The following is a 15853-nucleotide window of genomic DNA, read 5'->3' as shown; positions in this document are numbered from 1 at the left end:
TTTCATAGGGTAACTGGGGGCTACATGGGGTGGGAGGTCATGGATAGGGAGACTTTCTTTTTACTGTATACCTTTGTGTACTGTCTGGAATTTTTATTTCGTTTGACCTTGTGCATAGAATATCTTCTCAACAAGAGTTTGTGTCAAGATAAAAAATTAAAATAAAAACAAAGCTTTTTATACTGTGCAGTTGATGTTTTACAGCAGATGTTTTAAGATATTGATAATGGGGGACAAATGGGCACCCTTTGTACCCTGTTGGTGGCACTAAAAATTGGAGCAGCCCCTTTGGGGACAATATTTAGTAGTGTCTATGAAAATCTTAAATGCACATACTCTTTGACGCTACAATTCTCTTCCACTTTAAGAATTTACCTTATAGATTTACTTGTACAACTCGAGATGTAAATGTACAAGATTGTTCATCACAGCTTGGTACACAAAGTTAGCTATAGGGGCTGGCCTGGTGGCACAGGGGTTGAGTTCGTGCGCTCCGCTTCGGCAGCCCGGGATTCACAGTTTCGGATCCCGGGCGTGGACTTACACATCGCTTATCAAGCCATGCTGTGGCGGCGTCGCATATAAAGTAGAGGAAGACGGGCACGGTTGTTAGCCCAGGGCCAATCTTCCTCAGCAAAAAGAGGAGGATTGGCAACAGATGTTAGCTCAGGGCTAATCTTCCTCACCAAAAAAAAACCCCCAAAATGAAAAACAGTTAGCTGTACATCATGGTATATCCACACAATTGCCTATTCTGCAGCTGCTTAAAAGTAGGAGATAAATCTATAGGAGTGGACCTGGAAAGATGTTACACATATATTAAGTGTGAAAAGGCAAGATGGAGAACAACATATATACAGTGTGATATCATTCATAGGCATATAAGACACACATATTCATGGAAAATTTCTGAGCAAATGCAAGCAGCTGTTAACACTAGGTACTTCTCGGGAGTGGATTGGGAAGGTGCAGGGAACAACATACTTTTTGGTTTATACTTCGTAATACTGGATTTTATTTTTTACAAAGAATAAACATTACTTCTATAATAAAAACGTCTATTTTAAAAGTTCAAAACACAATGTTATATGTCAATTGTATCTCAATAAAGCTGGGGAGAAAAGTTCATAAATTAAAAAGAAGCAATATATGCTCTCTGCAAAATAAAGTCTTTAAAGAAAATATAGAAGAACATGAAGAAAATATCACAGTTTTTGCCTTCTCATCCTCAACAAGATGGTCACATTTAACAGTTTGGGGTATATTCTAAACTTTTTGTCTGCTTCTTTAGATATATTTATTGTTACAAAATGGAATCTTATTATACACGGTAGTTTTTTTTTCACATTTTATCATGTCAGTAATATACATCTATAACATCATTTGTTTCCAAAACCAGAAAAAATTGTACTTTTTTCCGATTATACAAGTGTGATTTACAAAGAAAATATCTCTATAACTGTGTTGCTAAATGAGATATGCAACTTGTAGAACAATATGTGCAGTATCATCTCATTTTTGTTAAAACAAGAAAATGTGCGTGTGTGTAAACGTCTGAAAAGACACTATATGAGGATAGTCACTAAACTCTATACTGAGTAGTTAGTTACGGGAGATTGGACTGAGGTGGTTTGGATTTTTGTAGTATGTTGCTTTTATAATAATGATACAGACATGTGATTAAAATTTTTAAAAATTCAGACAAGCATACAAAAAGTTAAAATTATCCCAAATCCTACCACTCACACAGAGATACCCCAGCGAACATACTGGTGAACACTCTTTCATATTTCCATCTGTGCCTATACAAACATATTCATCCCCTCAATTTATAAATTGGAGTCATACAAAATATACTATTCTGGGGGCCGGCCCCATGGCATAGTGGTTAAGTGCGCGCACTCTGCTGCTGGCGGCCCAGGTTCGGATCCCGGGTGTGTACGGACGCGCTTGTCAAGCCATGCTGGGGCGGCGTCCCATATAAAGTGGAGGAAGATGGGCACAGATGTTAGCCCAGGGCCAGTCTTCCTCAGCAAAAAAAAGAGGAGGATTGGCATGGATGTTAGCTCAGGGCTGATCTTCCTCACCAAAAATATATATGTATATATACTACTCTGTACCCTGCTGTTTCCAATATGTTCCATGTCAGTACATCATTCTAATGATTGCACATTATGCCATTATAACAGCTATATTGTAATTTAATCAAGCAATCTCTTGCTGTTGCAATTAAAAAAAAAACCTTTTTAATTGTAAAATATAACACACATAGAAGAATGTATAAAATATATGTACTTTTAAAAGAGTAATTATAAAGGAAACATTTGCATTACCTCTACCCTACAAACATTTCTAAATTGTTTTCAAGTTGAAAAAAATAGAAAAGTATAATAAACACCTGTGTACCACTCTCCTAGAATTAACCAACACACATTCTGTTTTTTTTTTTTTTTTTGCTTTTTTCTTTTACTAACAAGGCAAAAAATAGGATGTATTTTATTCTATTCACCTTTCTTAGAATACAGTACTTTATGTTCACTCTTTTGTGAATACTTTAATGGGCCAAACCCAGTATTGACCTCAGCCCAATACTCTCTTTTTGAGGTTTCAGTGGTCTTAGTGTTGGCCAGCGGGAGCCCCTTTGCAAAGGTTCCTGTGTCTTTCCAACAAGACTTCATTAATCTTTGAAAATTCCTTGCTTCCTGGCTCAACAAGATGTTCCAGGCTCACCTTGTACCTTCTATCCCCCACCCACACACTTGGCCTTTTCCAAAACCAGCCCTAGTTCCTTTTAGAGACCATAATCTGGGCACTAAGGTGCATCATAGGGGTGCAGAATTGTTAAATAAAACACAACTTTACACATACAGGCAACGTCCTCTTTGCTCTGTGAAATGGTTGTCTCATCGCTTGTATATTTCCCCAATTATTCATGAGGGTGACCATCTTTTCAATATGTTTATTGGCCATTTGAGTTTCCTTGTCTCCCAACTACTTCTTCATATCATTATCTATTTTTCTTTTGTTGAACCTTTATGTCATGTCCAAATCTTTTTGCTTTTATAAACATAAATACATGTTTTAAAATGCTGTGATGAATATCTTTGTACATGCATATTTGCTCATTTTTCTGATTCATTCCCTAGAATAAATTTCCAAAAGTGGAATTCCTGGGGCAAAGCATATTTTTCTAATTTAAAACTTTTTTTTTAAAGAAACAGTCTTTTAAAAATCCAAATCACAAAGATCGTGCACATTTACACTCCACGCAGCAGCATGTGAGTGCCCGTCTCCCCACACCCTTCCTAGAACTGGGTGTCATGATTTTAGTTTCCTCCTTTTAGGCTTGAGGATGTTTTTGATTGGTGTGTTTGCTTGAGAGGTACTGGATTCCACCTATGAAGGCTCTGCACTTGGCTGTGTCCTCAGAAGTTCCCAGGCCTCCCAGAGAGGAGAGAGGGATTGTAGCAGCTGCCCACCCTCTCCTAGCCTCCTGGGACCTCAGTCACTCTACACCTGCCTTCCCGAGGCCCCTCCCAGAGGTCCCCGGAAGAGTTACTTGCTAAATCCGGCAACCCTATACCCAGGTTCCCGTTCTAGTTAAAAATTTCAGTCTCTGTCACCTCTCACCTAGACTATAGCAATCGCTTTCTAATCTCACCCTTACAGTCCATTCTCAACACTGTCCTCTGCTCAACGTCCTCCTGCCACACTTAGAATTCCATCTAAACTCCTTATCTTGGCCTTCATAGCCCTGCTGGATCCAGCCCTGACGCTCCTCTCAGACCTCATCTCCTACTGTTCCCCTGTCCCCTGCCGCCTCCTGGGCCTCCTGGTTGTTTCCTGTCAGGATAAGCTGAGCTAGCCTCAGAGTCTTTGTACTTATTTACCTTTGCTTAGAATGCTCGGGAAGAGCATTCTCCCCCAAAGCATTCTCTGCTCAAATGTCACCACACCAGAGAGGCCTTACCAGACCACCTTGTCTAAAATAGCACCTCCCAGGCCCCTCACTCCCTTTCCCCAACCCCACTTTACTTTTTCATAACACCTATGACCCATCATTATTTTATATTTTCACTTTCTATATGTTTGTTCTTTGTCTTCCCCCACGAGGAATGTAAGCTTGATAAAAGCTGGAACTTTGTGAGTTTTTACTTGTTTGTTTTTCCAATATTATCTCCCTGGTGCCAAGAATAATGCCTGGCACTTCGTAGACCTGGATTTGATAGGGTGTCCTGACCAGCAGTTAAGGGCACACACATGAGTCAGTCTCTCTGGGTTCAAGTCCCTGCTCTGCTGCTTTCCAGCTGTGTCACTTGTGACAAAGTTCCTTAATCATGTTTTTACCATATGTTAAAAGGGGGTGACAATCTACTTAATAGGGTTATTGTAAGAATTAAGTGAATTAATTTAAAAGAATTAAGTAAAAACACAGGTTGGTGCTCAGTGTTTGTCATTATTATAATTTTGTAGTGAATTTAACACATATAGGTTATTGCTATCATGCAAGCAGGCAGACATCAATCAACCCCTATCTATTGATACTTAGTATGTGCCTGGCACTCCCCCAGACAATGGGTCTAGACACATGCACAGAAGTGGACAAGACAGATGTGACCCCTCTCTTACCATGAGCCTTCAGAAACTCAAGTAATTATTCCTAGTGTAAAAGTGCTGAGAGGCAAAAAAGCACAGAACGTTACAGGAGATATAACATAGTCTGAGGGCCAGGGAAGAATTCTGGAGGCAGTGATGCTACCTTGTAGGTTTTGACTGGGTGGAAAGAAGAGAGAGAACCACGTGTGAGAAAGCCCAGAGTGGAGAAAGAGCCTGTAAAGAGACACCAGTGGGAAGACCCGTGTGGCTGGAGTGAGGAGGGTTGGGAGAGATGAAGCCGGAGAATTTGGCAGGGGCCCACCATGCCAGGCTTTGGGGGCCTCAGAAAGGAGTTTCATGGGAGCCATGAAAGGACTTGAAGTAGAGTGACTCCAGCAGCTTTGCAGTTAGAAAAGTTTTCCCTGGCTGCTGTGTGGAGAAACCTTCTGAGGTCTGCTCAACTGCCACCTCACCAGAGACCACCTTGTCTAAAATGGCATCTCCTCTGCCCCTCTCCATCTCTGATGAGAGCACTGAGCCCTCATCAGTCCCTGACATTATATTACACTCTCTCATGCTTGTTCTTTGTTTACCCCCATTGGAATGGAACCCCTGCAAGAGCTGGGACTTTAGGGAGCAGAAGAGACTGGCAGCAGGGAGACCATTGAGAGCCTGGTGCAGATGGCCCAAGCTCTGGAATTTTTACTTGCTAGGAGGGTTAGGAGCAGCTGTCCAGCTGTTAGAGAGCAGGAGGCTAGAGGACTTGACTCAGCTTGAAGCTTCATTTGCATATCACTTCACATAAGACTGAGAAAACAGCAATTGTCCATATCAAGGAGTGGGGTGGGGAGGCAGTTGGAGATAATGGTGGTGGGGAGGGGGAACTAAAGTCCCAGCACTCCCAACAAGCCAGTTCTTGGTACTGTCACTAATTATAAGTCATCAAGGGCTAAGGATTGGGTGTGGGTCTGGAGAGAAATAGAGAGAATGGAGAAATATTTCAGATGTAATGGACAAGACTTGGTGGCTGGATGTGGGGCGTGAGGGAAAGGGAAGGTGATGCTTATGTTTCTAGTTTGAGCAACTGGGTGGATGGTGGTGCCATCGCCTCAGAGCAGGTTCTGTTGTTCAGATCATGAGCTCAGCTTTAGATATATGAGTCCGACGTGCCTGGGATGTCTGCAGGAAGAATCCAGGAGTGAGACAGATGGGAAGCCACATTCCGAGCTAGGGACAGTCCTTGGGAGTCCTTGGCTTAAGAGATGGTAACTGGAATGCACAATGAAGCCATGACAAATTACTGGAGGCTTAGCAATTAATGCCTTTTTCTTCTGAGATCTCTTTAGGCAAATTACCAGAAATGCTCACATGCAAATACTTTCTGGTTGCAACCTGGCTTTTCCACCTCATCTAGACTGTTCCATTACCCCCCCAGATACTTCTAGCAATGAAAAGTCCCCGTAAGGGAAGGTTATGAAGCTTAAGCTTCATAAGCCTCAGGGTATCTGCCTCTGCCCTTGAGAAGGTGTTGGATAAGAGAAGACAATTGAGGGAAGAATCCTGAGGAACCCCTACAATTGATGGAGAGGTCCAGCAGAAGTGGCCTGTAGGGGAGACTGAGAAGGAGCAGCCAGGGAGGTAGGAGGGAAGAGGAGACTGGGAAAGGCCGGCCTCACAGAAGGCAAGAATGGATGTTTGGAGGATCAGTATCACTAGCAGTCAACTGTCTGCCAAGTTCTGCTAATTCTTCCTCTACAGTGTCTCTCCCTCTATCTCCACTGCCACCTCTTGGCCAGTAGCCCACATTACAACTGGGTAATTGCTCTGGCCTATCTCCACCTTACAGCTGTCTTTACAGCCATCGGATACATCCTGTTAGATCATCCTTTGGAAAGTGGAGCCTGGACCATGCCAATCCCTGCTCAACAACTTTTCAATAGCTCCCTGTCACCTCCGAACTATGCCCCACTACCTAGCCTGGCATGCTGGGCTTTTGGTCACCTGGCTCCAGGTGACCTATCTAACTGTCTCAATCTTCTCTGTCATAAAGAAGATAAGCTGATCCATTCACTGTCCCCCAACCCTCAGTGTTGTTGAGGCTGTGTCATCTTCCGGAAGTGCCTACCCCTCATGCCTAAATTACCCAAGGCCAGGCTCAAACTACACCTTTATAGGAAGCCCTCCCCGATACCCCACTGGATCTGACCTGACCCTTGACCACTTTCTCCCATGGCATCAAAATAGTCTGCCCTGACTTTTACCAAACTCACAGCTCATTCAGCAGTGAGATTAGATTCTTTTTTTTTTTTTAACTTTATTTATTTTTCCCCCCAAAACCCCAGTAGATAGTTGTATATCACAGTTGCACATCCTTCTAGTTGCTGTATATGGGACTTGGCCTCAGCATGGCCGGAGCAGTGCGTCAGTGCGCGCCCGGGATCCGAACCCAGGCCGCCAGCAGCGGAGCACACGCACTCAACCGCTAAGCCACGGGGCCAGCCCTGAGATTAGATTCTTGAGGTCAGAGATTTATCATCCTTCGTCTTGTCTCTCCCACTTAACCCAGCACAGGGCCTGACACTCAGAGGGCAGAGGCAATGCTGGTCAGGAGAGTGCACCCACTACCACTCGTGTAGGAACAAGATGTGACAAATTCAACTGCTTTCAGGAGCCAGACTGATATGACAAATGTGTGAAGCTGCCCAGTGCAAAAGAATTAGGAAGGGAGGGGCCTATGGCAAGTAGGAGCCTTCGTCCTCCTGCCTAAAGTATTAATAATACTCAGAACATTAAAACACTATGTAAAGCACATCTGAAGGCTAAATTTGACCTGAATATCAACAGTTTAGGACTCTGAAATACAGGTCCAAAATACACCCCTGCATTTGGGTGGCTCTTGAGAACTTTCAAAGCAATTTTACATCAGCAACTCTAGCCCCACTTTATGGATAAGGAAAGTGAGGCTCAGAGAAGTGAGGTGAATTGCTCAAGGTCACATAGCAAAGAATTACTAGCACAGGCTAGGTCCAACCCATTCAGGTTCTGGTCTGGCCTCCAATCTTCTGAGGGTGATGGGAGGAGGGCCTAAAAAGATAGGCATCATTCCCTTTTTTTTAATTAAGACTTTATATTTATTTTTTTTCAAAGAGACTATGGTTTTTGTTTTTTTGTTTTCAGGAAGATTGGCTCTGCCCCAACATCTGTTGTCAATCTTGCTCTTTTTCTTTTTTCATCCCCAAAGCCCCCGTACACAGTTGTGTATCATAGTTGTAGAGTGATAGCTCTTCTATGTGGGATGCCGCCTCAGCATGCCTTGATGAGCGGTGACCAGGTCCGTGCCCAGGATCCGAACTGGTGAACCCCAGGCCGCCGAAGTGGAATGTGCGAACTTAACCACTACTGCACCGGGCAGGCCCTATTAAGACTTTACTTTTGCAGAGCAGTTTTAGGTTCACAGCATTGAGGGGAGAAGGTACAGAGATTTCCTATATAGTCCTTGCCCCTATACATGCAATCTCCCCCATTATCAACATCCCCCACGAGAGCAGTACATTTGTTACAATTGTTGAACCTACAATGACACACTATAATCACCCAAAATCCATAGTCTACATTATAGTTCACTCTTGGTGTTGTACCTTTTATGGATTTGCACAAATGTATAACGACATGTATCCACCATTATAGTATCATACAGCGTATTTTCTGCCCTAAAAATCCTCTGTGCTCCTTCTATTTTATCTCCCTCCCCTGCCAAACCCTGGGCAACCAATGATCTTTTTACTGTCTCCATAGTGTTGCCTTTTCCAGAATGTCATAGAGTTGGAATCACATGGTATGCATGTAGCCTTTTCAGATTGGCTTCTTTCACTTAGTAATATACATTTAAGGTTCCTCTATGTCTTTTATGGCTTGATAGCTCACTTCTTTTTAGTGCTGAATAATATTCCATTGTCTGGATGTACCACAGCTCATTTATCCATTCACCTACTGGTGAAGGACATCATGGTTGCTTCCAAGTTCCAGCAATTATGAATAAAACTGCTATAAACATCCATGTGCAGGTTTTGGTGTGAACATAAGTTTTCAACTCCTTTGGGAGTAAAGTAAGAGTATGTTTACTTTCGTAAGAAACCACCAAACTGTCTTCCAAAGTGGCTGTACCGTCTTCCATTCCCCCCAGCAATGAATGAGAGTTCCCGTTGCTCCACAACCTCATCAGCATTTGGTGTCATCAATATTCTGGATTCTGGTCATTCTAATAGATGTATAATTGTGTCTGTTTGTTGTTTTAATTTGCCTTTCCCTGAAGGCAAATGATGTGAAGCATCTTTTCATATGCTTATTTGCTATCTGTATATCTTCTTTGGTGTCTTTGGTGAGGTGTCTGTTGAGGTCTTCAGCCCATTTTCTAATTGAGTTGTTTTCTTTTCTTTTCTTTTTTTTTGCTAAGGAAGAGTCGCCCTGAGCTAACATCTGTTGCCAATCTTCCTCTTTTTTGTATGTGGATCACCACCACAGCATGGCTGCCGAAGAGTGGTGTAGGTCTGCACCCAGGAACCAAACCTGGGCCGCCGAAGCAGAGCGTGCTGAACTTAGCCACTAGGCCATGGGGCCGGCCCCTTGGGTTGTTTTCTTACTGTTGAGTAGAGTTCTTTGTATATTTTAGGTAACAATCCTTATCAGATGTCTCTCTTGCAAATATTTTCTCCCAGTCTGGTTTGTCTTCTCAGTCTCTTGACACTATTTCACAGAGCAGAAGTTTTTAATTTTAAAGAAATCCAGCTTGTAAATTATTTCTTTCATGGATGGTGTCTTTGGTGTTGTACCTAAAAAGTCATCATCATCATATCCAAGGTCATCTAGGTTTTCTTCTATGTTATTTTCTAGGAGTTTTATAGTTTTGAGCTTTATGTTGAGGTCTGTGATCCACTTTGAATTAATTTTTGTGAAGGGTGTAAGGGCTGTGTCTAGATTAATTTTTTTGCATGTGGTTGTCCAGTTGTTCCAGCACCATTTGTTGAAAAGACTATCTTTGTTCCATTGTAGTGTTTTTGCTCCTGTGTCAAAGATCAGTTGACTACATTTATGTCGGTCTATTTCTGGGCTCTCTGTTCTGCTCCATTGATCTATTTGTCTATTTCACCAATATCACACTGTCTCAATTACTGTGGCTTTATAGTAAGTCTTTTTTTTTTTTTTTGCTGAGGAAGATTTGCCCTGAGCATCTGCTGCCAATCTTCCTCTTTTTTTTTTTTTTTGCTTGAGGAAGATTATCCCTGAGCTAACATCTGTGCCAATTTTCCTCTATTTTATATGTGGGTCACCACCACAGCATGGCTGACAAGTGGTATAGGTCCACGCCTGGGATCCAAACCCGTGAACCTGGGCTGCCAATGTGGAACACACTGAATTTTAGCCACTAGGCCATGGGGCTGGTCCCCTACAGTTAAGTCTTGAAGTCAAGTAGTGTCAATCTTCCAACTTTGTTCTTCTCGTTCAATATTGTGTTGGCTATTCTGGGTCTTTCACTTCTGCATATAAACTTTAGAGTCAAGTTTGTTGATATCCACAAAATAACTTGCTGGGATTTTGATTGGGATTGCATTGAATCTACAGGTCAAGTTGGGAAGAACTGGCATCTTGAAAATCTTAAGTTTTCATCATTCACTTTTTATTGAACCAAAATTTCATTCATAAAATGGAACCAACAATCTCTTCTTCACAGCATTGTTTGAAATGTTTTTCATTCATTCTGTAATTATCTAGAGAGCATTGTGAACCCTGTGACAACGTCCCTGCTCTCAGGGAGCTTATCTTTTAGTAGGGAAGGGGGCAGACAATACACAACCATACAAATAAATTAATAATTTCAGGTAAGTGTTGGAGAGTGACCGGCAGTGAAAGGGCTCTTTAATGTCAGGGAACTTCTCTGAGGAGGCAATGTCTGAAATAAGACTTTCATGAAAAGGGAGAGTCAGCCATGAGAAAAAATTTCAGACAGAGGGAACAATAAAGATGAAGACTCTGGAAGCAGAAAGGAACTTGATGGATGGTTTGGAGAAGGGCATGATGGCTATAGTATAGTGAGCAACGTGTAAATGAGGTAAAAAAAAAAAAAAGTAGATGGGGTCATATCCTGTAGGGTTATTTTATTTTTAAAATTTAAGTATAAAATACATGCTGTGAGGGCCAGCCTGGTGGTGTAGTGGTTAAGTTCACGTGCTCTGCTTCGGTGACTGGGGGTTCGCAGGTTCAATCCCAGGCGTGGACCTACACACCGCTCATCAAGCTACGCAGCGGCGGTGTCCCACATGCAAAATAGAGGAAGACTGGCACAGATATTAGCTCAGCGACAATCTTCCTCAGGCAAAAAGAGAAAGATAAGCAACAGATGTTAGCTCACGGCCAATCTTCCTCACACACAAAAAAATACATGCTGTGAGGTATGTAAAGTGTACAAACTCAGTGCACAGCTCAGTGAATGTTTACATCTGTTTATACCCATGGTGGTGACCTCATCCAGATCAAGATATAGAACAGGGGTCAGCAAACTTTTTTGTAAAGTGTCAGTTAGAAAATAGTTCACGAGGGGCCGGCCCCGTGGCTTAGCGGTTAAGTGCGCGCGCTCCGCTACTGGCGGCCCGGGTTCAGATCCCAGGCACACACCGACGCACCGCTTCTCCGGCCATGCTGAGGCCGCGTCCCACATACAGCAACTAGAAGGATGTGCAGCTATGACATACAACTATCTACTGGGGCTTTGGGGGGAAAAATAAATTTAAAAAAATAAAAAATAATAAAATAAAATAAAATCCTCTTTGAAAAAAAAAAAAAAATAGTTCACGGGCCAGCCCTGTGGCTTAGCGGTTAAGTGCGAGCGCTCTGCTACCGGCAGCCCGGGTTCGGATCTCGGGCGTGCACGGACGCACCGCTTCTCCGGCCATGCTGAGGCCGCGTCCCACATACAGCAACTAGAAGGATGTGCAGCTATGACATACAACTATCTACTGGGGCTTTGGGGAAAAAAAAAAGGAGGAGGATTGGCAATAGATGTTGGCTCAGAGCCAGTCTTCCTCAGCAAAACGAGGAGGATTAGCATGGATGGTAGCTCAGGGCTGATCTTCCTCACAAAAAAAAAAAAAAAAAAAGAAAATAGTTCAGACTTTGTGGGCCTCTGTTGCAACTACTCAGCTCTGCTATTGTAGCAGGAAAGCAGCCACAGATGCCATGTAAATGAATGGACATGGTTGGGTCCCAATAAACATTTAGTTAGGGACACTGATATTTGAATTACATGTAATTTTCATGTATCACAAAATACTCTTCTTCTTTTATTTTTTTTTTTTTGGTGGCCCATGAGCTGAATTTTGAAGGAAAAATAGTTGAGAAAGGATGAAAAGGTATATGGGAAGGCCAAGAGATGTAAGATCTCTTGGGAGGTCAGTGTGGTTCTATAATGGGGGTCTCAGAAATACGTAAGCTTGGCCTGAAAAAAAGAAAACTGAACTGGGCCTAAATGGATGGGCATCCACCCACATTCAGTCAATGTGTCCTGGGACCTTCTATGTGCCTTGAGGCTCTAGCAGAGGCCAGAGGTAGCAAACTGGCAGCCTATGGGCTGAATCTGACCCTTAGATGTATTTTGGCCCACATTCCTATAGGGTGACCACTGAAATAGTGGTTTGAACAGTGGCTGTTCCTTTTGGACAGAGCATATGCTCTCCTATTCCTCACACTCCTCACCTGCCCCTTTTTGCTTTATTTACATTACCTTCCTGGCCCACTTAGGTTTTTGAGTTTTCAACACCTTGTCTTTGCTGTAAGAAAAACAAGACTTCAAATCAATGACACACAGAGAGAATCATCAACTCTTGGAGCAGAACAGGGAAGAGACAAACTGAGTGAATGAAGAGGAGCTGATGAGAGCTTTACCAGGGCTTTCTAACTTGGCTCTTGGGGTGGGCTGTGGTGGTAAATTTTGTGAGAGTGTGTGTATTCTTGTGGCTTAAAAGAAATAACCAGTGCACAAAGTGGCCTCAGTAGAAGGTGTTATTATTATGCTATTCCGGGGTGAGGGTATCAGATTCTCAAAGGCGATTCCTAACCTGGAAGGTTGGCCAACAGATGGCATAGGTGCTTGGGAACTGTTGGGAATACCAACCTTGTGTAAAACGAAGCAGCTCTATATAAGTGGACTGCTGTGAGAACCCAGGGGCCCAGGCTCCAATGCTAACTTGCTGAAAGTACCTGACAAATTGCTTCAGCTCTCTGGGTGATCTGCTGAAAAGGAGTGGCTGGTCCGAGTCGGCAGCCGCAACGCAGCCTCAGCAGCAGCTTCCGTGCCGGAGGGTAAAGATGCTCTGCCGCGGGGCAGCCACGGAACCTCCAGGCGGACTACATCTCCCAGCCTGCCTTGCACTTTGAGCAGCGCCCTACGCTAGCACGCGAGCTTCCCCGCTCCCCCAACCTGCAGTTACTGTCTCTCGCGAGAGGACGGGCCGCGCCGGCGGTAGCGATAGTGGGCTGTGGTGGTGCTGGTGCTGGTGGTGGCGGCCGAGACGGCGGCGGCCATTTTGGTGAGGCCTCGGAAGCGGCGGCGGCGGTTCGCTGGGAGTAGCGTCTCCCATTTTTCCCACCCACCGCCTGGATATCTGTGCCGTGAGAGGAGGCAGTGGAAGCAAGGCCGTGGCAGTACCCGCGGGCCCCAGGGGAATTTAAAGGCCGCGAAGGCGGCGGCCAAGAGGGGGCCCTCCCCCCTCCTCGGCGGGAGGGGGGGTGGTGCGCACGCCCCCGAGGACGCAGGTAAGGAGACGGAGACAAGATGGCGGACGCTCCACAGTTCCCCCTCCCCTGACGGGTGACTGCGCGCGCATCTTTCCGCCACCGCCTCCCCTCCCACTTTCCCGGGGTGCTGCGCGCGCACCTTCGGCCGGGGCCCCGGGGCCGGTGCGCGAGGCTGTCGGCGCGCGCCCATAGAGACAGGCTGAGGGGGGCCAGGCCGGCCAGCACTGGGCCCGGGCGCGTCTCCTCTCCCTTCCCGCCCGTCTGCGCACGCGTGCCTGAGCGAGCGAGCGAGCCCTGAGAGGACAGACCCAGGTGCACTCCTGCCCGCCCACCAACCCCAGCCCCCCCGCTGAGGGGCGCGCGGGAAGAGGAAGGGGGGCGTGGGACAAGTAGTCGGGGCGCGCGCCCACCGTATGCAGTCAGGGGCCAGGACTTGGCGCCACGAACCCTCCCTTATCTCAGCGTTTCTCGGTCTGGTGGTGGGGGGCTCCCTGACAAGCAGGGATGAGAGGCTTCCCAGCCCTGCGACCCTTGTGTGCGTGGGTTTGGGTTCTGGCGGGAGCCCCCGGGCGGTGCGCGCAGCCGGCTCACTCCGCCTCCAGCCGCGCACGCGCGGGCCCCTCCCCCAATGTGTCGCACACGTTGGGTGGGGTGGGAGTCTAGGAGGGGGCGGGCCTATCTTAGGGCTAGTGGCGACTAGGGGCAGAGGTCAGGGGTCACGCTGGGTCAGTCTGTTGGGAGGGGTTGGGAGACAGTAATGAAGCCTGAGGTCAAGAGTTCAAGCTTCTTGGATTCTGGTTAGCTGTTGTGGAGGAGGGAGTGAATCAAAGGCAGCACCGTGGCTAAGGAATTTCCTTAAACTGGGGAAACACTTCCGGGCCTTGTGTGGATTTACCCTACCTGTTTCCGGGCATGGTTCTTGGCCGTGTGGCCTTCCTTACATCTGACTACACCTCTAGTCTCCTGCTGTAGTTCTTGTGTTTGGGGAAGTGTCTTATGGTGCAGGTGTAGGAATCACAGGACCCTGCCCTGAGGAAGGTTGGATTCTCCTGTGGCTATGTTCAGCCCTCCCTGGAAAGGGGAGCAGGCTGCCAGGCAGCCAGCACCGTTTGAGCTTCTGGATGTGACAGCTTTTTTTGCATTGTTATTTGCCCTACGCTCAGTGGTTGGAGCTTTTTACACTTAAGTTTTTTAAACTTTTTTTTTTTTTCTTCATTTCCCTGCTCCTTCCCTGAGCCAGAATCTTATGTCCCTAGGGAATTGTATTTTCACAAAACATGCTTTGCTTTCGTTTTTCTGAAATGTAAGCTTTTTCTACTACTGTAACTCTCTTCAGTCTTTGAACCGATTTGGGTATATTTAAAAGCTTCAACATCTGGTGTAAAGAAGGCTTTGATGGATGTTGGTAAATATGGATTGATCCATCACTGCTGCTTTTTCCCCTTCTGTTTGTTTCAGGTGTGATTCCCCTCTGTTTGTTTCAGGCGTGATTCTCCTCAGTACGGCGGCACCGTGGAAGTACAGACTTTCACAGGGAGTGTGGTCTCAGCTCACACAGGTGAGAGTTCAGATACCATTTTGTGTACTGGTGCTAATGGGAGAGGTGTTTGAGATAATTAGTGATAGAAATTATAGGTCAATACTTCTGGTTTGAAAATGGTGCAACAACAGAATTGGGCCTATGGATAGAGAAAGATCTGATCATCCTGACTCTACAAAGAAGACTAGTGCGCTTGCCATGGTTTTGGCATCAGACCACCTAGGTTTAAGTCCTCCTTCTACCACTTCCTTACTGTGTGACCTTATGCAAATCATTTGGCCTCTTTATGTCCTGATTTCCTCCCTTATAAAATAGAGAAAATATTAGAATGTAAGCTCCATTTAGATCAGGGATCTTTTCTGCATGATTCTACCCTCAGTATGTAGAAGCAACTAAGTAAACATTTATTATAGCATGAAAAGTACTGGGTTCATGAGGTAGATGTGAGGATTACAGAACACATCAAGTAAGTACTTAGCTATTTGACACATAGTAGATGCTCAAGAAATGTAGGCTATAATCAGTGTTCATTTATCTTTATTCTTTATGTTATTCGTCGTTTGTTAAAAGATTATTGAATCTTTTTAAATCTGATTTCTACTCTTTTTCCCCCACTTTAGGTGCTCCAGAGGCCGGTGGACCTGAGCGGAGGCTGGGACGCCCTAGTGGGCCCCGGGCCCTGGAAGGCGGGTCCCGGTGGCCGGTGGCCCAGAATGAGGCCAGCTCCCAGCATGCCCTGCAGCCGGACGCCAGCCCCTCGGCCAGCAGCAGTGGTGACAACGACCCAGTCATTCTTCAGGCATCCAAAGAGGAGCCTGGGAGTGGGACCATGCAGAGCAGCCCCTCCCCTGCTCACCCTCAGCTCCCAATCCTGCAGACACAGGTTTGAAAGTTTAGATGGTTCCTTTTCCGCTTCTGCTTTGTGGGCTA

At 45.3% G+C, this 15853-nt stretch overlaps 1 protein-coding gene across 5 annotated transcripts in view; it reads left to right on the top strand.

Annotated features, from left to right (window-relative positions):
• Nucleotides 1–13113: 13113 nt before the first annotated feature.
• Nucleotides 13114–15853, top strand: part of SRCAP (Snf2 related CREBBP activator protein) — a 35520-nt gene continuing 32780 nt past the window's right edge. Inside the window, exons 1-3 of one of the 5 annotated variants that reach the window (XM_058569597.1) lie at nt 13114–13401; nt 14868–14941; nt 15544–15806. In XM_058569597.1, the coding sequence (XP_058425580.1) occupies nt 15753–15806 (54 nt within the window). In that variant the 5' untranslated portion in view covers nt 13114–13401; nt 14868–14941; nt 15544–15752. Of the gene's footprint in view, nt 13402–13444; nt 13696–14841; nt 14942–15543; nt 15807–15853 lie in introns of those variants that run through there. The other 4 variants (XM_058569594.1, XM_058569598.1, XM_058569595.1 and 1 more) reach the window with 4 other exon arrangements.

This window comes from Diceros bicornis, chromosome 26 (assembly GCF_020826845.1).
Source record: "Diceros bicornis minor isolate mBicDic1 chromosome 26, mDicBic1.mat.cur, whole genome shotgun sequence".
Lineage (NCBI taxonomy): Eukaryota > Metazoa > Chordata > Mammalia > Perissodactyla > Rhinocerotidae > Diceros > Diceros bicornis.
The sequence above is the reverse complement of the archived record's forward strand: the minus strand, read 5'-3'. Positions and strand labels throughout refer to the sequence as shown.